At 47.6% G+C, this 22,917-nt stretch overlaps 3 protein-coding genes across 4 annotated transcripts; 1 reads left to right on the forward strand and 2 right to left on the reverse strand.

The window, feature by feature from the left end:
- Positions 1–2,134, forward strand: RAX (retina and anterior neural fold homeobox). Its single transcript, XM_041472238.1, has 3 exons — positions 1–418; positions 539–768; positions 1,328–2,134. Exons 1-3 carry the CDS (start codon positions 151–153, stop codon positions 1,778–1,780), a joined length of 951 nt encoding a protein of 316 aa, XP_041328172.1. The 5' UTR covers positions 1–150; the 3' UTR covers positions 1,781–2,134.
- A 4,556-nt stretch (positions 2,135–6,690) lies between these two features.
- LOC121356130 (gastrin releasing peptide) lies at positions 6,691–13,532 on the reverse strand. The gene is made up of 3 exons (XM_041472233.1): positions 10,888–13,532; positions 10,244–10,491; positions 6,691–7,092 (listed from the first exon to the last, which is right to left on the reverse strand). The coding sequence occupies exons 1-3, from the start codon at positions 11,024–11,026 to the stop codon at positions 7,039–7,041; spliced, it is 441 nt and encodes a 146-aa protein (XP_041328167.1). The 5' UTR covers positions 11,027–13,532; the 3' UTR covers positions 6,691–7,038.
- A 137-nt stretch (positions 13,533–13,669) lies between these two features.
- Positions 13,670–18,751, reverse strand: SEC11C (SEC11 homolog C, signal peptidase complex subunit). 2 transcript variants are annotated; one of them, XM_041472235.1, is made up of 6 exons: positions 18,583–18,751; positions 17,825–17,934; positions 17,231–17,380; positions 15,957–16,076; positions 15,372–15,429; positions 14,787–14,968 (listed from the first exon to the last, which is right to left on the reverse strand). In XM_041472235.1, the coding sequence occupies exons 1-6, from the start codon at positions 18,622–18,624 to the stop codon at positions 14,915–14,917; spliced, it is 534 nt and encodes a 177-aa protein (XP_041328169.1). In that variant the 5' UTR covers positions 18,625–18,751; the 3' UTR covers positions 14,787–14,914. The 2 variants fall into 2 exon arrangements, with proteins under 2 accessions (XP_041328168.1, XP_041328169.1); XM_041472234.1 differs by lacking the exon at positions 17,231–17,380 and having other exon boundaries at positions 13,670–14,968; positions 18,583–18,731.
- Positions 18,752–22,917: the final 4,166 nt, after the last annotated feature.

Below are 22,917 nucleotides of genomic sequence, written 5' to 3' on the forward strand. Positions count from 1 at the left end.
TCGCCTTCCCTCTCGCCTACCGCCCCCTGGCACTCCTCCCCCGCCCCAAGGAGGCCAGCCCGCCCGGCGACACCGTGCCAGACTTGCCCGCGCCGCCCTGAGGCCGGGTAAGACCGCAGCGGCGCGGCGGAGCCCCGGGCCGGCCGCCTCATGCACCCGCCCGGCGCCCTGCCCGCCATGGCCGAGGGCGCCTTCTCGCTGGCCGCCCCGGCGGCGCGGAGCCCCGGGGGAAACCCGTCGAGGCTTCACAGCATCGAGGCTATCCTGGGGTTCACCAAGGAAGACGGGCTGCTGGGCGCCTTCCCGCCCGACGGCAGCGCCAAGGAGGCGGACCGGCGAGGGCCCCGGCATTGCCTGCCCAAGATGCCCGGAGAGCAGCCGCCGGCCGAGCCCCAGGGCCGCGCTGAGCGCTTCCAAGGTGAGCGCTGTGGACGAACGCCGGGTACCGGGGGGCGGACGGGTGGGCGCCTTTCCCCCACGCCCCCTGGCAAGCCCCGCGGGGAGATCCCGCCGGTGACCCCCCGTCTTCCCCTCGCAGAGCCGTACTGTCCCGGCAGCGCCAGCCCCGAGTTGCCCGCTGGCAGCAGCGGCGAGGGGAAGCCGTCGGAAGAGGAACAGCCCAAGAAGAAACACCGGCGAAACCGCACCACCTTCACCACGTACCAGCTTCACGAGTTGGAGCGTGCCTTTGAGAAATCCCACTACCCCGACGTGTACAGCCGCGAGGAGCTGGCCATGAAGGTCAATCTGCCCGAAGTCCGCGTCCAGGTAACGCCCGGCCCGGCCCCCCGCGACGGCCGGGCCCCGACGGTCCCCGGCGCCGGGAAGCCACACACGGCCCGGCCCGACGCGCCTCGGCGCAGCCCCGTGGTCCCGGTGACCGGAGCAGCCCCGGTGCGGCGCGCGGGCCCGTAACCGCAGCACGGCTCCGGCCACACTCGGGGCCCCGCTGGAGCGCTGGACACGGCTGCCGCACAGCCGCGCGCCGGCCCGGCCGGCGGGACAGCGCGGGGCTCGGGCAGACCTGCGTCCGGCAGCCGCGTCGTCGGTGCTGCTGCCCTTTGAGCGGCGTGTCCCAGCCCGGGGCTGCTGAATCTGCTGCGTGCCAGGGCAGTGGCGGGTGGATGGGCGGGCCAGCTCCACTGAGGGACTGCTTTCCACCGAGCCGGGGCTGTGGGTCGTGGAGGAACGCTCGAGCCCCCCAAATTCCCTTTTGCCCCAGGTCGGCAAGGCGTGTTTCCCTCACTCCGTTTTGCGTGTGCCACTGCAGCCAGAGGTGAAGCTCTTTCCACTGCCTGGGGCCTGGCTGATACAGCTCTGCTTGCAGGTTTGGTTTCAGAACAGAAGGGCTAAGTGGAGGCGGCAGGAGAAACTGGAGGTGACCTCCATGAAGCTGCAGGACTCGCCCATCCTCTCATTCAACCGCTCACCGCAGGCAGCACCCATGGGTCCTCTGAGCAGCAGCCTGCCCCTGGAGACGTGGCTCAGCCCACCGGTGCCCAGCAGCACGGCCCTGCAGACCCTGCCTGGCTTTGTGGCCTCGCCGCAGAGCCTGCCCGGCAGCTACACGCCGCCGCCCTTCCTGAACTCTCCAGCAGTGACCCACGCGCTGCAGCCTCTGGGGGCCATGGGGCCACCACCGCCTTATCAGTGTGGAGCCACCTTTGTGGACAAGTTCCCTTTGGATGAGGCAGACCCACGCAACACCAGCATTGCCGCCCTGCGGCTGAAGGCCAAGGAGCACATCCAGTCCATTGGCAAGCCCTGGCAGACAATCTGAACTCCCTCTCAGCAGCTGGGAGAAAGCCATGGGGAAGACGCATCCCAGAACGCCTGAGGGGCACCCTTACCCTGCCTTGGCTGCCACGGATGGATGGCCAGGCACAGGAGGGCTGTCCCTTACACCCGCCTTTCCCCTACGCCTTGACTTGCTTTTGTATTTTGTGGTCCTTTTAATTCCCTTTTCCACAACACCTGAAGAGTTAGGGGCCTGATCATAGCTTAGGAAAAACAATCTCTTTTGCTCTCCCTCCTTGGCTGGATGCTTTAGTTGCAATAAAAGCTACAGCAGGGCAAAGAGCTATGTAAGGTGGCTGGGAGCTCAGGACTGCTGTACCTGGGGAGGGGGTTCTACTTTTACACCATTAAATGGCACATTCTGCATGGAGGCTGTGTATCATGTTTCTGAACCCAAATGGGCATCTTGGGCTGGACCCTCTGCTCCATGTGATGTACAGAGGGGTGGGAGATGCCTGGCTGTGGGCTCTTCTCTGTTCTCCATCAGCAGAACACTGCCCAAGCTGGCTGTGGCACTGGGGCCTGCATCCCCATGATGGAGAGTGTGCCCAGATGGGAGTGGGCACAGCGGGGCTGGAACCCTTGCAGTCCTTGGGCCAGGCACACCACTCCCACAATTGCCCTTGTGGAACAGTGCCAGGCTCAGGTAGGCTCTGCAGGCCAGAGTCAGTGACAGTCCTTGCCTCTGCAAAGAAGGGGAATGGCAGGACCCCCAGGGCTCTTGCCCCGTGCAGCCCAGCTGCCCACAGGGAGAGACAGACAGCCTCTGGTTGGACACTGACACCTGGCTGGGGCCTGGCAGGCTCATCCTGCCCACTCTGGCTGCCCAGGATAGCCCCTGGAGGCTGGCACAGAGCTGGGCCATGCCTGCTCCCCTGCCCACCCAGTGCCCATCGCCAGGCTGCCTGAACTAAAACTGCGGCATCTTTATTTTTCATTATCTCTGTTACTGCCTGTAATGGGGCTGAGAAGCTGTAATGAAACACCCCTTCTCCTCTGCTGGGCATGGGGTGCTCTACACACTCGGGAGGTTGTGGCAATTAATGTTTCTCATTAGGGAAGAGAGAAGGATGCACAAGTGCCCTCATTGTGTCCTGGGGATGATTCAATGCAGACTGGGAGACCTCTCCTTTCACCATTTCCCACTCGTTGTGGCCAGACAAAGGCTGGCGTCTAATTATATTTTCACAATCTGTGCGTATCTTTTAAGAGTCCAGTCAGAAACAAGTATGTCAGCCTTGTTCAGCTTCACTTCAGAGAGCTTTTTAACCTCAGACAGCAGTTTCTAAACATCCCTTCATAGCTTTCTCCACAGCAGTCCCCATCTATTGTATGGAGAGCTTCTTTTACAGATAATAGGAATCCTTCTTGTTTTCAAACGCCTTTTCCTCTGTCCCCAGCCTCCCTGCAGATCCAACCTGCCTCGCTGGACCAAAGCACACACTGTTCAGGACCCCCAGCTTCCCTTCCCTGAGCTGTGCTGGTCCAGGGCATGCAGGAAGCCAAGTAAGTGGTCCCCCCTGAATTTGAGGGGAATGAAGCCCTGCTGGGGGAGACTGTCCTGCTGGGCTCTGGACTTGACAGTTCTACTGTGTGTGCATTTGTGGCGGTGCCCACCCTTCCCCAGCCCACATCTCTTTGCTTCCTTGGCAGAGAGAGGAAGTGCTGCCAGGAAAATAACTGCCATTGCTGTCAGGAACAGGGAGGTATTTTGCTAACTTCTAGTAAGGACACCTAAAGGAGAAGAAAAATCATATTGCTTCAGTTTTTAGGTCTTATTCTAGTGGTCCTTTCACAGGTAAGCTTTGCTTGCATCACCAGTTGCAAGAAGGCATGGCATTTTTAGTGACTGCAAGAGAAGGATTTCTCTTGGTGTGCTTGAGAAGTGCCTGCATAGCCGGGTTTATGTCAGCAAGAGACACACACTAATGAGTGACTGCACAGGCTCTCCACACTCCTCCTTCTCAGGGTAGGAACAATCTCACTTATCATTACTTGGCTGTAGTCCAGCTGTGGCTCTGAAGCTGAAAACCCTCCTGCAGGCAAGCACATTAAATTGCTGCCCTAAAGTTCTCACCTGTGCTTATTGCTCATGGTTAATAAGCAACTCCCCAAGATTTCAATAGTGCTTTCCCGTATTTTGGCATTACTACTCTCCCTTTCTCTTACCTACAGTTCTTCTGTATCCTGTGAAGCCATTGGAAAGAAGCCCTCTAATTCCTGATCAGCTGTCACCAGCGCTGATGCTTGGTTACTTGAGATAGTCGAAGAGTGGCAGTAGATAAAACCACAACGACAGGGCAGCAGAAGTAGCAGCTGAAGACACCTGCTCACTTTTAATAAGGCCCTGATCCAGCGCCTGCAAACAAATAAAGATTATGGCAAGATATGGTGATCGTTCTTTTATTGGCATATTAAACAAGTGTTTGTTATACCTTGTACAGGTGAACCCTGTAAATGGATCGACTTTGTGCAGTCATATCCTTCAAGGAAAGCTGCGAGTTTATTGCTAAAAATGAATATTTTACCAGCTACACAGAAGTGGGCAAATAAAGAGACAGAGGGATATGCAAACGCATCTTTCTTCTAGCCTGTCTAGTTTTCTGTGTTCCTACACTTTCTTTCAAATTGTCCCATTCCATTTTAAAAGCCCATTTGTTCATTTTGTTGTAAATATCTTCTCCTCCTTAATTGGGTGCTGAGTCTAATAATCCTGCCTCGGCTTGTTAACTGTACAATACCAGTCAGAGTTAATGACCCATTAGCGATTAATTCCTTAAACAGCATCTAATTGCTCACTGTAAAACCTTTTCTTAAAACTGGATTAAATCATCTAGATCCTTAACCACTTCTTTACTCTAACTTTGCTAAGGCTATTAGCATGGCCTTCTGAGTGGTCTGTGTCTTCTTTTGCTCAAACTGTATTAGCAACGTAGTATTTTTAGTGTCCATACTTGACTTCTTTTCAACACCTGAAGTTATAAGGAAGAATAATACAGAAAAAGACTGCCAGAGAATGAGTAATTGTGAGGAAAATGCCATAATGGAATTTGTTCTCAAGAGTGTATTCTGGTCTCCCTTCCTTCTCTCTATCCCTGCTCAAAATCCTCTCAAAATTCAAGAAAACGAGCAGATGCCTGAGCTCTTTAATTTTGACTTGAGGTTCAGCTCGTTGGCTTCCCGGTGGAGCAGGACTGTCTCTGTGTGCAGGACGGACCCTCAGTCCCTGCTGGATGGTTTGGAAGCTGTCATTCCCTCCGGAGCAGCAGGATGGCTGTTGTGTGTGCTACTGCCATGGTAGCTCACAGCCCCTGTGACATGAAAACATGCGCTGCTCAGCCATAGTTTGAATTTCTGCTATTAGCTGCTGGGGTTGAGGGCAGTACTGTTCCCTTCCTCTGCGCAGAAAGTTCAACGATCTTATTTCCATCTGCCCTGGCTACATCTACAGCCATTTCAATTATGGACATTCAGTTTCTTACTATTGCAACATCTCAAGTAACAGCTCAAAGCTCCTCGTTACATCTTTCCTCATCTCTAGGGAGGTACTATGAACAAGTGTTAATTCAAGGGGGTTCCCTTCAGCTACAGTGTTTCAGTTTCTCTCTTCTATGCAGTAAGCCGTCCTCCTTTGTCGCTGCTATAAACCTTGGGATTTCCTTCAGTAGTTTGTCAGCCACAGAGTACCCACCCGCAAAATGCTAGCATTGGAGAAAATAGTGGAACAAAACAAAAACAAAAAACAAAAAAACAAAAAAAAAAAAAAAAAAAAAAAAAAAAAAAAAAAAAAACCCCAACCAAACAATGAAACAAAAAACCCCAAACAAACAAAAAACCCCCAAAACCCCAAAACAAACTAACACCCCCCCACAAACAACAAAAAGCCAAACAAAAACACAAACAAACAAACAAACAAAGCGAACCCAAAAGCTCGTTGGACTAGAACGCTGATACTACCAGTCTCTCTAGTAGAATTAATACCATGTCCCCCCTCTGAGCACCTCTGTGTTCTGCTAAGACATTATGTTAAAACTGGCTGACATTTGGCAGTCATCCCTGTGTCATATGACTCTTCTGCCCCTTAAAGATTGGGATTGCGGAGCCGGGCAGTGTGGTGCGACTGAGATACGGCAAACAGCCGCAGCCACGGGGCTCACCGGGCACCGGAGCGCACCGGGACACCCTGCACGCCGGGGCTCAGCCGGTCCCGGGGCTCACCGCAGCGCTCACCTCACGGAGGGGGCTCAGCCGGTCCCGGGGCTCACCGGAGCGCTCCCCTCACGGCCGGGGCTCAGCCGGTCCCGGGGCTCACCGCAGCGCTCCCCTCACGGAGGGGGCTCAGCCGGTCCCGGGGCTCACCGGAGCGCTCACCTCACGGCCGGGGCTCAGCCGGTCCCGGGGCTCACCGGAGCGCTCCCCTCACGGCCGGGCCGAGGGCGCCCCCTGCCGGCCGCGGCGGCAGCAGGAGGCCGGCGCGCGGAGCGGGCGGGTTCCGCCCCCGGGCACAGCGGAGCTGCCGGCGCGGGCCGGGGCGGCGGGGACACACGGGGCACGGAGGCTCCCTCCCGGCCGGGACAGCGCCATCCCCGGGCACACACCGGGCACGGAGGCTCCCTCCCGGCGGGGACAGCGCCATCCCCGGGCACACACGGGGCACGGAGGCTCCCTCCCGGCGGGGACAGCGCCATCCCCGGGCACACACCGGGCACGGAGGCTCCCTCCCGGCGGGGACAGCGCCATCCCCGGGCACACACGGGGCACGGAGGCTCCCGGCAGAGCGGCTGGAAGTACAACACACGCGCTGTCCCGGGGAAGGCAGTGGCCTTTGCTACTGGCTTTTACACAGCGAATTTCACTGCTTAACTCAAATAAAAGCATAAACTCCACCTTTTTCTTGTTACTATTTATTGCGAATGTTGCAATGTCATGTAGTTTCAAACTAAGAGATGAAATTATTCGATAGGTAAGTAATATAATTAATTGGAAGACCCTTCCGTGACAATTTTATATATATATATATATATCAAAGCCATTCAAATGAGAAAATGCAACCTTGAAAATGAAGTAGAGGATTTAGTCCTTGCTGAACCATACAAGAATATGTGTATTTAAGTACTTTACACAAAGGAATTCTTGTGTACAGAAAAGTGACCGTGTTGATTATCTGATACAATCAAGTGCTTGTGAAATATAGTCTCTTACAGAAAGTATTCGATTTCTTCATGATTTAGTGATCTTCTTTCAGCTTGGAGCGCTCTCTTTCATATTCACAACTTGAAGCAGATAGTCCATCATCTAATAAAAAGAAAAATACATTATTTATAGTCCAGTCCTGAATAAAGTAATTTGCTAAGATAATAAAGCTTCTATAAGTTAATAAACCTAATAGATAATTGCTGTGTGCATTCACATAACAAACATATTCCTAATAATCTTTCCGAAACAGACCCCATTTGTCTTGGTTAGTGTAATAACCAACTGTCAAAGTAGGAGGAAAGTCATTCTCCCAAATAATTCTGTGTGCCATCTCATTTATATCCTGTCTCATTAGTGTGAAAAAGCCAACTAATATAAACAATTTAAAGCTTATTTTCCAACTTACTTTTGCACTTAGTCCAACTTGCAGGAGAGATTTGCCATCCCTTTTAACTACATTAACTGTAATTTATTCACAGAATAAAGAGCAGGCAAGGCATTAACTGAAAATAAAATAACACAGGTGCACCATCCTAAGCCAAACCCCAAGAAGTATTGGGCTCACCTCATCAATTTTTTGACTATTTGTGTGTTACAGCTATTTCCCTCCTCTGAGTGAGTCCTTTATTCTTAAGAAATATGCAGCCCAGTGTGAGCATCAGTGGTGATGCACCGGATGATGTGGGCTAATAAGAGAGACCCTGAATTGAGTTGCTTGAGGCACTTATCTGTATTTAGTTCTAGCTTTGGCACTTCCTGATCTTAAATTTAAAATTCAAGTTATGAATTAAATCAGCTATATTTGAAAGCATCCATGGAACAAAGTTCTTGGAGTCTGTTTTTCCCAACACAGGCAGTGTTTGCTGTGTGCAGCAGGTGGAGCACAGGGCTGCAGGCAGGCTCCTGGGGAATGCAGCCCTCGGTGGGCATGTGCCCCTGGGACAGCCATACCAGAAGCTGCTGGCTGGGTTCAGTATTTACCTCCTTTTGGTCACATTTAGTATCTCAGTCCAACAGGCCACCGCACAGGGAACAGTAACCCGCTGCAATTCTGGTGTCCGGTTCCTCCTAGAAAAAGTTTCTGTTCCAAACTCACAGGAAATATGCTTGGAAAAGTATTTTATGCCAAGGACAAATTTTCTGGATGCGCTGTGCATCATCCTCAGCTTCCTTTACCTGGTAATCTTCTCCTGTGCATGGACTCCTTCCACAGCTGTGGTACAGCAGCACCTTACCCCACAGTGTTGTCTAACCAAAGCCTGTGTACCTGAAACCCCTCACATCCTGACAAATCTACACAATCAACCCCCAAAGGCCAGTATGCATTTGTTCCACCATGCACATGAATGTCACATTCTGTATACCAGAGTTCCACCTTTATAAATAAGGCCTCTTTTGTTCAAAATAACTTTAAAATGAAAAATAATTCTCACTATTTAAATGTTTAGGAAACTATCGCAGCCCTCAAAAGAGTAAAGCACATTCCTTTTGATCTTCATGTTTTCTTCATCTAGAAGGAAGACCTCAGAAGTACCTTAAATTTCAGGTGCTTTCTTGAAGCCAAGGGGAAAACAGGACATCATATCCTGTCTAGGCTGTTTGTGTCCAACAGCAGGAAATTACAGCTACAGCTCCTTTCATTAGATTTTACTTCAGGGTGGAGACAAAGAAACTGTTGAAAGATGGACATCAAAAGTTCTATGGCCAAATGAGGTTCTGCAAGTTGTCTTCTATCTTAGTCACAGGAAAAACATGAGCTTTTTTTACTAATCCTTGCAGAAATCTGGATGGTTAAGGCAATAACCTCATTATTCCATAAGGATGTTCAATGTCTGACCACAGAAATGCGGATGTTAATTTACGGTGAAAGTACACATATATGGATATGATTCAACTTACCGGAGGCAACTTCCAGCCTTCCTAAGTAGGATTTATTGACAGATACTTTTAGAAGTCAGAACATTTCCCTCTTTACATTAAATAATGGAATTTGTTCATTTAATTTGATTACAAAGCTGCACACTGCAGAACTGGAGATGGAATAAATAGTTTCTCTTTTAGACAGTATTAATAATCAGTTACTATGATGCATCACTATCATAAAGCTACAGCCAAAAAGAAACCTATGGGCAGCATTCGTATCACTGGTGTGAGAGATTTAAATCACAGCTTAATTTAAAGGGTGAATTTTTACCCACATTCAAATAAAAGCCTAAGTATTCATTGATTTGATTGCACCAGGATTTCAGGAGGGAAACCAGGCTGAAAGTTAGCACAGGAATATTAATGACATCATATTGCAGTAGAATACGGGAAGGAAAAATTCTTCCCATTAATGTCTTTAAGGGGGCGTATTAATCTTTTTATTCTATTTCACTGTCACCCGAAAGAATTCTGAAGCTTTATCACCATGACTGTGCCTGAGATATAAGAAAAGGAATTTTCTTGAGGACGCTGTGATTTACATTAGACCCCAACTACTTTCTTTAAAGCCTCAGTTATCCTTCCCAGTGTATTTTATAGGATTTCCCAAAATAACAGGGATTAATCTGTTCCAAACCTTGTTGTCTTGTGCAACAGCACTAGGAAGAACATCAGCTTGAGGGATGAGGAGGGGCAGCTTATCAGTAACCCCAGACTCCTTTAGCAAACCCAGGAATGACCACAGCAGTAGCCAGCACCATGGGCTGGAGAAAAGGCAAAGGAAACAGGGACAAAGCTGGCACCAGAGAAAATTCTGCAGCCCTGTGGCTTTACTTAGCCCAAGGCAGAACATCCTGAAGGGTGATGGAAGGGGGCGGTCAGTGTGATGCTGTTCCTCCTGCCCTCACACTTGTTTTTCACACCAGCTTGGCTTTGCTGGGCAATATCTGCTGCCGATGTGATCACCTAAGCATAAAGAAAAAGAAAAGAAAGAAAAGAAAAAGAAAGAAAAGAAAAGAAAAGAAAAGAAAAGAAAAGAAAAGAAAAGAAAAAGAAAAGGAGAAAATGCCCCAACCAAGCAGCTTGAAGGAGCCCAGGCACTAAAATCTGTTGAATGCATGCCGTGTTTATGCCCACTAGCAAATGAAGTCATCAAAAATACAGTCGGTGAGTGACAATCTGCAATCAAGGGCAGAGTCTTACTGTACTGAATGTCTAATACATGAAATGTTTTCTGCTGCTTTTCTGGACAATCCACCAGCTGATATGCTACTGTAAACCAAAAACTGAAAACATGGAGTATCTTTACAGGTTTTATCTTACTTACATGTTTCCAACTGCTATTGTCATCTGTCTCCCAGGTGTTCCTGGTATACCAGGGGAGCCCTCCTTTTGAATAGTGACTTTTATTTTCATTCCTTTCTAGCAGCCTTAGCAAATATTTTGAGATTTCTTCCCACTGCAGATACTCTTCCAGCTGCTTGATATTGTCAGGTAATGCTGAAAATGGTGTCTTGCTTTCTTCTTCAAAACCATAAGGAAAATCTCCAGTGCTTTTTTTCCCCATTAAATGTCCTGTATCAACAATTAAAGTAGCACAAAATTAACGAAAACGGGTAAAAATTTGATTGTTCAAACATCAATGGGACTTTGCTACTGATGGAAGGGAAGGGAAGGGAAGGGAAGGGAAGGGAAGGGATAGATGATGTCGAGTTGTAGCATTACTGGGAGTGAAGATATTGTCAGTGTATTAATTTCTTCTGTCTCTTGTGTTAAATGGTCAGAGAAAAAGTGGCTGAGAAAGGGGCAGCGATTACCAAGAGCTTTGTCTGGAGACAGAGAGAGGCTCTTGCTAAGATTCGCTGGAATAAAAGGGGACGGAGAAGCTGAGGTTTTAGACTTACCCTGCCTGGACACGGGACGCAGGAACCGCGCGTTCCAGCGCCTTTGTAGGAGTTAAAGCGCACTTACCCACAGCCCAGTGGCTGCCGCGGGGGTAGATCTTGGTGAGCGCGGGGGTCCCGCCGGGCTGCAGGGGCGCCGCTCCGCCCTGCGCCGTCAGCAGCGCCAGTGCCAGCAGCGGCAGCGCCGCGGGCCGCCCGCCGCGCATCCTGCCCTGCCGCCGGTGCCGCCGGTGCCGCGCTCCGCTCCGGCTCCGCCAGGGCCGCCGCCGCCGCCCTCCATTTATCCGGAGCCGGGCCCCGAGCGGAGCCCGCGCCTGACGCCTCCTCACGGGGCCGCTCCGCCCGCGGGGGGAGCCGGGGCGGTGCCGGCCCGGGCGCTGCCCCGGGCGGGGGGGCCGTTCTCTCTCTCGCTTCCCTCCGCAGTACGGCCGCGTCCCGCTAGTTCGTGCTCCCCTGCTCCGTCCGCGGGGCCGGCGCCGAGGGCGGCCCGGGGCACCTCGGGGCCGTGCTGCCGGCAGCGCCCGGGCACCGGAGCTCCTCGGAGGGCGGCGACAGCCGCGGAGGGGACCCGGGAGCCGCGGGGGGAGACGTCACCCCCATCCTGCCGGACCGCACCGTGCGGGCTCCGGTTCGGCTGCACTTGGGGCAAAGGGTCTCCCTGTCCCTCGCTGGAACAGCAAGTCTGGTGTAAAGAGCTTATTGTAATTTCCAGTATCTCCTAAATTTCCAGTCACAAGTGACAGTAAAGTGGATGCGCATTTACAGGACTTCAGCCAGGAGAACAGCAGGGACAGGATGAAGCCACGTGTAATGCGATGATTTTGCTGTCTAGAGAACTATGGCAGGAGCTGGGATACACAGAGCAGAGCTGACTGTAAGGAACTTGCCAGCTCCTCCAGCTAGCCCCACATGACAGAACTGAACTATCCCTACTACTGGAAACTCACACGGATGTGAATTAACATAATTTCCAGGCAAAATCTTGTACAATTCCTTTTGAAGTAAATCCTGTATCCTGCTCTATTGAGCCAAATTGTTCCCTTGTTTAGTCACAGTTTGTTTCATCTTCTTTCACTGATTAATGTGATTCATTCTTTTATTTTGGTTATTAATTATGCATTCCTGCTTAATTCACAACAGTATTCTCAAGCCTCAAGTTGCACTGTGCAGCCCACAGTACAGCTACTGACATGTGCTCTGTGCTGAGTGACAGCTGATCAAATAAAACATTGCCATCCAGAGAAAGTTCTAATTGTTTGGAGCAATCAAGGCAGGAAATTGAAAAATTGAGGACATTGTCCATTTTCAGCAAACAAAACCAAAACCCACCAAAGATGAATTCTTACTCAGTTCCAAATCTCTTGTACTGAAAATACCATGCAAACAAATAAACCTTTCTCATATGTTGTATATGTACTATGCCTTTTTCATTTAGTTGTTCATAAGGATTTATTCTAATTCTTAATTGATTACCCTTCTAAGGAAAATAGTAACTTGATTATATAGAGAAATATTATTGTGGACCCCCCAGAACAGAAAAGGAACCAGGTACAACCAAAGGGTGTTATGAACTGTGAGTGACTCAACTCACTCAAGACAATCTTTAAGAAGAAGCCTGATTACATCAATTTGTGTGTAAACATCAAGAAACAGCTCTCTCTGTTTTAAAATATCCTTCCCTTTTTCATATACCCCATGGCAAAGCAAAACGTTGCTGTGCTTCATGGCAGGAAAACATTCATGGTTCTTAAATGCTATTACCACGACAACACTGTGGATTAAAATCCACTTCCTTTACATTTTAGACAAGCATCATTGTTCTATCAGCAATGCATATTAGATGGCTATAAAAAGGGATAACACAAGAATGGTGTGCCTTTCATCATTTTCTTTGTAGGGATCCTGGCGTTACACGCAGCCAGGACGTATGTACAGAACAAACACTGGTGGAAGCCTATCCCCAACGTAATAACAGGCGTGATCACTGAGGAATACTCTGTAAATGTTGGAGATGCTGAATAGACTAATCTCCAGCATTTCTGACCCGCACTCAGGGCAGGTGTTCTGCAAATAATCTCAACATCGACTCAGTGCAGCAACAGCTCCCTGAAGAACTGAAGACATTTCTCAGAAAAGAGCTCCACAACTTTACAGAGGCTGAATAATATGAAATAATAACATTCATTTAACAAGGCCCAGTGTAAGACAGTTGACACTGTTTGTGCTGCACTTTGGGAAGTCCTGGACAGTTGAAGCTTAAGCAGTGATTTCTCACTGCACATTTAACTTGTGCCAGGCTGCTGTGGCAGCCACAAGTTTGGGTTTATGATTCTTGCGGTGGAGGGGTTCAATAATTGGAGAATTCAAATGGGAAGCAGTTATGCCTGTGGACCAGAACAGCCTACAGGGACCATCCAGCCCAACAGCCTGAGCCCTTCCAGGCTGCCCAGAAGCTCAAGGGTGTTGTCCAAGTGCCCCTGGAATGCTGAGCTTGGGACATCCACCCTCTCCCGAGGGAGGCTGCTCCAGGTCTGAGCACCCTCTCAGTATGGAAATGCTTCCTGACATTCACTCTGATCCCCCCTGGCACGGCTCTGAGCCACTCCTGTGACTGGATCCCAGTGTCACACTGGCCAGCTGCAAAATGTCCAACTGCACTCCCCAAGTCTGTGCTGACTGTGCTCGCATTAGGGTAGGTGGACAGCAAAAATCTGGATTTCAGCAACACCAAGAGAAAGAAAAAAATCTTATTCCACATACACTGTCTCCAAAAAACACATTATTTTTTCTTAACTGGGATGATACACTTCCAGGAAGACTGCATTAATGATCCCAACATTATTCTGCCATGCCATTTATTATACTCAATTTTATGTCTATATAATTTGACACAAAATAAGTAACTTTTATAATACAGTTGGACATGAAAACCGCTTAGTAGGACACAAAAGAAGTAATATTACTTGGAGAAATTCAGCAGTTGTCTGCTGACCATGAGCTGTTACAATAGAAAAGGTGTCATTATTGTATAATAGAGTATTTTTGCAGAGGTAAGGGATTACAGAAGAAACAGAACTCCAGAGGAAAAAAGCATCATGCTGTTCCTTATCAAAGCTACAAAAACAAAGCCAGCAAGGAAAACAAGTTCTGCTTTGTTGAAAATGCAACACTGACATTTGAAGATAAGAGAAAAATACCAAATTTCATAAAAGACAGTTATCAGGTAAGTTTTTAAATGAAAAATCAATTTTATGTTTAACACTATTCAGTTGTCATATGATAGGAGAGAACAATACATTCTCCAAACTGGCATAAGAGTTCTGGTTTCCCCGTCTTGGCAATATCTCTGAAGTGTACTACTGTGCTATTCATTCAGTAATTTACAAGTGTTATTACAGCCCCAGAAAACCTTTTTGTTGGGTTAGTTTAAGAGCTAGAACACAAAAGGCAGATCATCAACAGCCCGAGCGCTAGCAACACAAACAGTCCCTAAAAACCAGGCCTCTAAAAATCAGGCCATCTGCATTTTTTCCTCACCCGTGAAGGAGCAAATTTCAAATTCAAGGAAAAAGCTGTGAGTCCCCACTGCTCAGTACCAAGTTGGAGCGCAACTCCCCTTCCTGGCTGTTTTTGGCAGCCACAACCAGCCAACTTAGGCATAAGTCTGACTAAACTCCTAGAACTTACTGCCTGTTCAGAGATTCTGTGTCCTTACAAGCACTGACCAAAACAGTATGTATCGTGGAGAAAAGAGGGCAGTGACAGATGAAAAATAACCCCCAAAACCAACAGGAGGGAAAAAGTGGGATCAGATGCAGCAGCAGCCAGTCAAACCCACTGCAGCATGGCAGGAGAGCCCTTGGCTGCTCCAGCACGACAGTCCCCCCAGTCAGTGCCAGACTAGCTGAGAGCAGTCTGCAGAAGGTGCTAAATACATCATTTTGGAATTAGCCAGCAGCCAACAGCTTCACTCATTAGGAGTCGTTTATTCAGACAAGACAAAAGCTTGCACAGTTTTGTAACTGTATACAGAAATGAAACCATCTGAAATATATTAGTTGTTTCCCCCTGGGTGTTTCCCCCTGCTCTCAAGTTTAGGATTCCCGCTTGAGCAGTACATATGCTCCCATCACTGCCAGCAGAGCATACTGCAAGGAAACACAGAACACAGACTCGTTACAATTCCTCTCCACTGAGCTCTGAAAGCACAAACTGCTCAAAAGATGCCCTCTCAAACATCACACTCTGCACAATTACAGAGCTCTGGCCCTACAAAATTGCAGGAAGATTTTAAAGCGATCAAATTCATCATAACCAGGCATCACAACTGCATACGCTTAACTAACAAAATTCTAATAAATGATATGTTTTCAACTCCTTACAAACAACAAATTCTACTGCCCAACAGTCAGCAAGGAAACCCAGCTCATCCTACGTTAGATACCAAACCACAGGCACAAATCTATTAACATGTATGCTTAGAGACAAGGTTCTTATTGTCTGTACTTGTTATTTTAGCAACTCAAGTATTCACAATGTCAGCATACATACCTTAAATTTTGGGTAGTCATTCATTATTATAGTTACCATTCCCACATAGGGCAAAAACCTGTAATTGACAAAACAGGTGAATGTAAAATTGACCCTTAAATATTACATGGAAGTATTTTAATGTTACTCAGTCTGGAATATTTCAGTGTGATCCCACAATCTACACCTAATGGGGATCTGAATAGGAAGTAAAATTCATTAGTTTTCCTTAATCAAAGTTATCTGAGAAAATCTGAAGAGATTTCAGCTCAACTGAAGGAGAAGGAGACAAAGTCAAAAGCTCAAACCTTCCATAAAATTTCTGTGGAATGCCAAAACAATTTCCTAGAAATTCCCAGCAATTACAAGGAGAAGCTGGTTAATATTGCATTTTCAGGTGAACTATTTGTTAAATGCCCTTTTTTTCCCCCCCACACTCCACATCAGTGTGAGGACTATAGGAAGGAACTTTTCCAGGTTTTCTTTTAAATTACAATTCCATTTAAGAAATTGAAAAATACATCAGATCTGGTTTGTAGCAACAGCAGAACCGATTTAAGACCTAATTTTTCTCTTTAATTACAAAGTACATTTTGCTTTACTTACCCTCTTGCTCTTCCAACAACATCTTTCTTCTCCAACCAGTTCTGACCTTCTTTGTACAAGCCTCTATCATCAACTTCATTATTATCCCCTTTAGTCAGAAATTTGATGTTCCCATTTCCTCTAGAAGGCAATGAGGTGATAAACTAAATAGCACTTAATTTAAAAATCTCAATTAACATCTACAAAGCAAATGAGGATGAAAAGTGCTACAAGATTAGATAACAACGTTTGCTTTCAGCCCTGCTTATTGAACAACCACCATTAAATCATTAACGTTACAGACTTTACTGACTTTATCTATCAACAGATAGATAAAAAGCAAGAAACATTTTTTACAACACTCCTAGATTGTCAGTTGATGTAAGCAATTACACAATGGACATGAAAGGGACATTGTCCATCCAGGCACTAGACTTCCTCAACAAATCCTGTGTGTTTATCAGCATCTTCCACAGAACACAAATTCAAATAAAGTTCTTAAGTTTACAGTCTTCAAATGAATTTTGCTTAAGTACCAATATCAAGAAATGAGGAGTTCTCATAAAAACAAATTAGGTAATAAAAAAAATTAAATAAGCAATTCTTGGAAATTTTAAAAAAGCATGGAAGAACAGATGCTACTCAAGACATGAACACCTTCAGTTCATGGAGCAAATACATCACTGCTTGCCACCTCCAGCTTGGCTTTTCACTGTGCAGAACTAGGAGCAGAACTGTGGTTTGGAAGAACTGTTTGGCAGGGCAGGCATCTGCAATCAAGGCCAAACCAAGCCCTCTCCCTGCTGCTTTCAGCAAGAACTGTCATGGGCAGCGTGGCCAAGAGACACAAGAATAACAAGAGTCTCTTCTTTTATCCTGAATCAAATTTGGCAAACTTCAGTTAGCAAAGTTCACACACTCTGTCAGGCTGCACCCTGATTCTGGATCTCCACCTTCCATCAAAAATTTACATCTTACAACCAAAATCCCAACTGCACAACCAACAGCACAGATGTGGATTCTGCTCCCACGCACATTCCTGCTGCCAAGATTCCTCCTGGGCACAGCTCCACCTGCTCCAAGCCTGAGCAGCTCCGCTGAGGGAAAGGTCTCAGACCCTCACAAAGTGTGACACAGAACTGGGGACAGAAGCGGATCACATCCTACAGCTGAGCTTGCTCTCACTGCTGATGCTCACTTGACTTTCTCACACACTAAACCACAATTAAATTGACACTGAAAGCCATGGGGAAGGAAAGGAGCTTTACAAACAAAAAACCACCAAATTGCATTACTTTTCATGTACTTTGATAACTCTGTGAACTATTGGAATGTCTCTGCCTTCAACTTTAAAAACAACTATTTCACCAGCTCTGATTGGGTCATCATGGAAATTTGTTAGGAACAGCAGGTCTCCCCTGTGAAAAGCTGGCTCCATGCTGCCACTACAAAAAACAAGAAAGAGAGTCTGTTGGCATAAATGAAAGAAGCACCATGAAATCAAAGAACATTTAATTCTTACAGATAAATCCACAGTTCTGACTGAGATCTGTAGCTTCACCCATTCAGTTACACTGCTCAGACCTTTAACAGAACCCAAATCCCAGGAAGCAATCTGCAGGAGTTTACCCATTAAGTGAAGGAACTTGGATTTCAAAAGGTCTCACACATCTACTGCTCCTACAAACCTCAGTGGGAACTGGGCCATGGCTACTGACAGTGTGACTTTTTTTGTTGGAGCCCAAACACAGCTAGAAGAAAGCGAGTGTTTGAGTCTTTCTTTAAATAGGTGACATTTCAAATTCCAACTGTATCCAAGGAGGAGGGGGACCAGACAAAAGGCAAAACAATTCCTGGACTTGAAGCAGAAAGCCTTTCCATTGACTCACCTGAGCACCACCACAATGGGGCTCTCACTGCCAGTCACCACGATCAGCCCTTTCCAGATCATCAGGGCAGAAGACACAATCATAGCAAAATTTAAGACTTGGTAATACAGCTGTGTGAAACAAGAAAATCGGTTTTTAAAGGTCCTGTATTGTATTTAGAAGAACAACACAGAACTTTAACTCAAGTCCACCTCAAATTCTAGGTTAAAATCCTACTCCAACATAAGTCTGGTAGCACAGGTTGCCACGTCAGAATCCACCGAACTGCAGCATAAAGCTGGAATCCTCAGTGTGCCTTAGTCTTGGGATAATTCGCTCCTGTGTGGCAGTGACAGACGCAAACACTCTGATAAAGGCTTATAAAGCTGGGGAAGCGCCCTGGCAAACGATCAGAGCTGTTTCGGTGACACGACCCTGCCTCCCTGCCGAGCTCGGAAATACCGCACCGGCCTACCAGCAGAGCCTGGCTTTCTGAGAGCGACTTTTCTTAAAAAGGAGCTGGAGCAGACGAGACTCGACAAAAGATCATTTCCTGCTACTGTCATACTGAAATTTCTTATCTAGAAAACCACTGATTTGACTTTCTGCCCCCAGTGCTCCCGCTCCGCCGGCCCTCACAGCAGCGGATGCGCTTTAATCACACTCCTTCATTATTCTGGGCTCCTTTTCTCGGCAGCACACGGGGACAGTGGTGGGAAGGACCCTGCAAGCTGGCGTTTGCAATCCGCCGCTGCCGGTGAGGGCAGAGAGCCCGGTACCTGCCGCTTGTTCATGCGCCGCAGGTCCCCGAACAGATCCATGGCGGCCCCGCCGCGGCCCCCGCCGCTCCCGGGCCAGCACGGCCCGCGCCCCCAGCGCGGCGCCAACGATGACAGCGGCACCCGCGCTGCTCTCTGGGAGCTGTAGTTTTCTTCCTCTCCGCCCTGCTGACACACCGGGAGACTCTGCGGCCAGGTGAACCATAACTCCCAGACGCACCGCGGCGAGAGGTCCTGAGGACGAGGCCCCTTGCTTCTCGCTCCTGGAGGTGCCGGAGCAGCTGGCTATACCGTGGGACCGTCGGCGAAGGCTCAGACCCCTCGGCTCGGCGGGAAGAGCCGCACCCGCCCTAGAAGCGTCGGGACTGCTGCGCCGCTCGCCCGGCCGCGGAGAGTCTTGGGTCAGGCGACTGCCGCGGGCATCCTGGAGCCGCCGCTGCGTGTGGGCAGCTCATTGGCGGGAAGGGGAGCGCGGGGGGCGCGCTGGGGGGCGCGCGCGCTCTGTGAGGGGCGGACGGCGCTGTCCGCCAGGGGCCGCTGTGCTGAGCGACGTGAGGGGCCGTGAGGGTCCGTGAGGGGCCGTGAGGGTCCGTGAGAGCCGTGAGCTGCCGTGAGAGCCGTGAGGAGCTGTGAGAGCCGTGAGGGGCTGTGAGAGCCGTGAGGGGCCGTGAGGAGCCCCGAGGGTCCGTGAGGAGCTGTGAGGGCCGTGAGGTGCCGTGGCGGCGGAGGGGTGCGAAGGGACCGGGTAGCATCGCAGTGTCCTCCTCAGCAGCTGTGAGCGGAATAATTTAATGGCAGCAGCACCTCAGCGTTTGTTCAGGGACACGAGCCCCATCCGAGACGAGCACAGAGGCCCAGAAAAGCTGCAGCCCCTCGGTGCCCTCCGCAGGCCTGGCGGCCCACAGCGATGGGCCGGGGCTGCTCAGTGTGCCTGGCAGTGGGACACCCATTTCCAGTTCGTCACTGAACGGTTGCATGAGTGAAGCAGCAAGCAGCCACACAGATACAGCCTAGAGCCTGATTTCTTGGGAATTAAATGGGCCAAACCGAGTTAGGCATTCACCAAGTTTAAAATTAGTCCTTGAAGACTGAGAATGGGTGAGCAGAGAACACATGGAAATGCTACTAAGATAAATGGAAACAAACCATCTGACAGCAGTGTTTTTGTAATTTGCTAGAAATACATCAAGAGTTTAATGCTTGTAAACAGTTGCATGAAACAGACTAAGACTGACTAAGAGAGGCAGAACTGACATTAGACCACAGGGGAAGGTGTGATGCTCTCAGGAATGAACAGAAATGGCAAATTGGAAAGAAAGTTCCAAGGACACCAGGTAGGCATGATCTAGATAAGATCCTTTACTTCATCTAATTATTCTTACAGTGACACCATTATTCTTTTACTTATTACACAGGAGTTCCTCTAACTAGTTTAGGTTAGTTCTCTGCTATCCATTACATACTCAGAGAAAAGCATCTGCTACTATCCCCTTTGAGCAGATGCAATATTCAGAAGTAATTACTAACAGAGAAAGAAAATATACAAGAGGAGACTCAAAGGTAGTGAAAAGATTCTGAATTTTCTTTATGCAATTAAGAATTTAATTAAAAAGGTGTGTAACACAGTTATATCTTCTGTACAAGTGGGATCTACCCACTGAAATGTTGTGTTGACTCTTGACCAGCAAAAGGTTTTCTGTAATTCTCTGAGTAGGTTTTTCATACCATACTATCTGGACAGTTTTTTTTTTTTTTGTTTTTTAATAGAGTTTTTTTGCCTTTGTGTACAAATCTGCTTGCCTTTATTTTTATAAAAAGTCCCAAGAAAACAGAGATGAAAATGGTGATTGGGACAAAATTGATACAGGCTGTACAATCAACATAAGGGAGACTAACAATCCTCAGTGTTTGAAAACCTTGTTGAACATACCAGTAATTTACACTAGGGTTCACACTACTAACTCATAGCAATCCCAAACAAAAACGTCTTTGTTAAATGTGCTTTGCTATTGGAAGGAAATCTGTGTAATTTCTTGTGTTTTTAGCTGTATATTCCACTTTAGCTATTAATTAATTATATTAATGCTGGGTAACATATCTGCATCAATATGAAAAAAAAAAAACACAATAAACCAGCTTTTGTTCCAAGATACTGTGTATCACACCCAGATTCCTCCTAAAGTACAATAGATTTAATCCTTGCTTTGTATTTAATTATATATTTGCACTTAACAGTAAATATTTTAGACTTTTCTATTACCTGGTCACACAAGGAATGGCTGAATATAAATGGATGAATTTTCATCCATTTATAGTTGCAATGCTGCCACTCACAGAGCAAAGACAAATGGCTGTCATAGAAGAATAATCTCTGAATGTTATTTTTGGGTAGTGCTTTATTCATCAAACAGGCAGAAAATTGTTCTTGCCCATTGTGAAGCAGGGATATCATTTTTGGAGGCAAAAGACAAGCCACTCAGCAAAGGGAGATGGCAGCAGCTGAGAGAACGTAAATGACAAAGTTTGGTGTTAATTCCTTGCAGTCATTCCTGATGGAGAGAATGAATAGTGGAAATCGAGGTGGTAAAATCTAGCTCTGTAACAAGCAGAGGGAGGAAGCAGAGCAGAGTTAGTGTATGGAGAATTTAGAAAAGGCAGCTTTGTGTTGAGATCTGGGAGGATTGAAGCTGTTTTTGTTCACATAGAGGGGTCTTTCTTTTGTCCGAGGCACAAACCCACACTTAATTCTGAGACTGCAGTTCCTTTGCCTGTTGGTTTGATTGTGCTTGGTGTTTGATAGCTCAGAAAAGACTTGGGACTCCTCCATTGTTTGTGGTAAGAGAAACATATCAGGAAGTTGCTTTTCTTCCTTTTCCAGAGATGCTGGGAATCACCCACATCTCTCTTGGTGGCTTTGTTATTTTACCATCTGCATGATTTCGATTTTTAAAGGTTACGTGTATTTTGAAATCTTTCCCTGTGCTGGATGTTTGACTTCAATATTTGTACAATAGATCTTCTGGAGCTCTGCAGCTAGAAAATCATGCTAGTTTTTTAGTACACAGAAAATGTAGCTCTTGACATTCTGGCAGATTTGCCAGACCTTTGCACACAGCCAGGAATTAGTACTATGTGTATGTATAATATTGAGTGACAGCTCTTGGTTTTCCAGGGGACTGGTCGTGGGCACAGAGCTCACCCCTCTTCTGGATACTTTTAATACTTGTGTTTCATTGCAGCTTTGTAACAGTAGAAAGACTATTTGCTTCATGCACACCCCCACTTTGGAGGCCACTGCTTGGGAGCATGTGTGGCTTTTGTCTTGTGTCACTCCTGTCCTGAGTCTTGTCATGTGCCTTGGGAACTGGCAAGGACCCACTCACAGGCACAGTTTGCAACCCCAGTGTTACTTTCTAAGGGTATGAGTCAACATTTTGAGTCTGCTCTGTGACCCAGTGTCTGTAGAGCTAATTGGATTTCAGCTGAGTGGATTTGTTCCAGGGAATAGTTTATTTGTGAAAATAATTTCTTTTGCTCGCGAGGAAGGGTAGGGGGAGGGAGTGACCCAGCCATCTGAACATTCAATTGAATTTAGCAAATCATGTTCTCTTTTTCTTCCCCTTCTCCCATGGATCAGGGAAAAAAAATCAGAAACAATCACTAAATAAGGAAATGTTGTTGTGCTTGACCAGCAATATTGGTCTGGCCCGCAGAGGTATGGCACTGTTAGCCAAGTGCTGGACTGACCCGGGGAGAGCAATGCTGGTAATGCACTGCATCCATATCCCCACCATCACATTAGAGCCATGAATACAAAGTAGCACAAATTGAGAACAGAAAATAAATGAACTGCATAAAGCCTTTCGCCAAATCAGATAAGGGGACATATCTGAGAAGGGTACTATGATCAGCTTATTTGGCTAATAGTCACATTACTGTTTTAAATACATTTCTTCCTTCAAAATAGAATCCTGGGGCTCAGAGAAGAGAGCTGTAGTGCCTCCAGTTAATTTTCCAGGTGAATCTGGGTCATTCCCAGTGCAGTGCCTCACTGCAATGCCCTCAAGTGGCCCATTTGGTTCTCAATGAGGAAAACTCTTTTTTGCCAACTAGGAAAGAAATAACATCAAAACCAGGTTTTGTACAGTCACTGTTGAGGAGCAAATCAAAATTTTTTTTTTCGAAGTGAGGAAGTGCCCAGAGATGATCTGGGAAGTGGCTCCTTCTTTCGTGCGTCTGCGTCCACATCCGCTCCTGGCTGCAGAATCTACTTTGTACAGAGAGCCCGGGGATGTAGGTCAGGAACGCTTGTGCCTTCCATGGGTGACCAGTTCT

Source organism: Pyrgilauda ruficollis, unplaced genomic scaffold (genome assembly GCF_017590135.1).
Source record: "Pyrgilauda ruficollis isolate IOZ18807 unplaced genomic scaffold, ASM1759013v1 scaffold286, whole genome shotgun sequence".
Classification (NCBI taxonomy): domain Eukaryota; kingdom Metazoa; phylum Chordata; class Aves; order Passeriformes; family Passeridae; genus Pyrgilauda; species Pyrgilauda ruficollis.

What these genes read in the sequence shown, in the direction of transcription:
- RAX (XM_041472238.1), top strand. Translation starts at nt 151, where the DNA reads ATGCACCCGCCCGGCGCCCTGCCCGCCATGGCCGAGGGCGCCTTCTCG. An exon ending in CCGCGCTGAGCGCTTCCAAG is followed by an intron (nt 419 to 538) that starts GTGAGCGCTGTG and finishes TTCCCCTCGCAG; the next exon opens with AGCCGTACTGTCCCGGCAGC. An exon ending in TGCCCGAAGTCCGCGTCCAG is followed by an intron (nt 769 to 1,327) that starts GTAACGCCCGGC and finishes CTCTGCTTGCAG; the next exon opens with GTTTGGTTTCAGAACAGAAG.
- LOC121356130 (XM_041472233.1), bottom strand. Translation starts at nt 11,026, where the DNA reads ATGCGCGGCGGGCGGCCCGCGGCGCTGCCGCTGCTGGCACTGGCGCTG. An exon ending in CGGCAGCCACTGGGCTGTGG is followed by an intron (nt 10,492 to 10,887) that starts GTAAGTGCGCTT and finishes TTGTTGATACAG; the next exon opens with GACATTTAATGGGGAAAAAA. An exon ending in ACAATAGCAGTTGGAAACAT is followed by an intron (nt 7,093 to 10,243) that starts GTAAGTAAGATA and finishes TCTTTTTATTAG; the next exon opens with ATGATGGACTATCTGCTTCA.
- SEC11C (XM_041472235.1), bottom strand. Translation starts at nt 18,624, where the DNA reads ATGGATCTGTTCGGGGACCTGCGGCGCATGAACAAGCGGCAG. An exon ending in CCCATTGTGGTGGTGCTCAG is followed by an intron (nt 17,381 to 17,824) that starts GTGAGTCAATGG and finishes TGTTTTTTGTAG; the next exon opens with TGGCAGCATGGAGCCAGCTT. An exon ending in GTTATCAAAGTACATGAAAA is followed by an intron (nt 16,077 to 17,230) that starts GTAATGCAATTT and finishes ATTGCCTTCTAG; the next exon opens with AGGAAATGGGAACATCAAAT.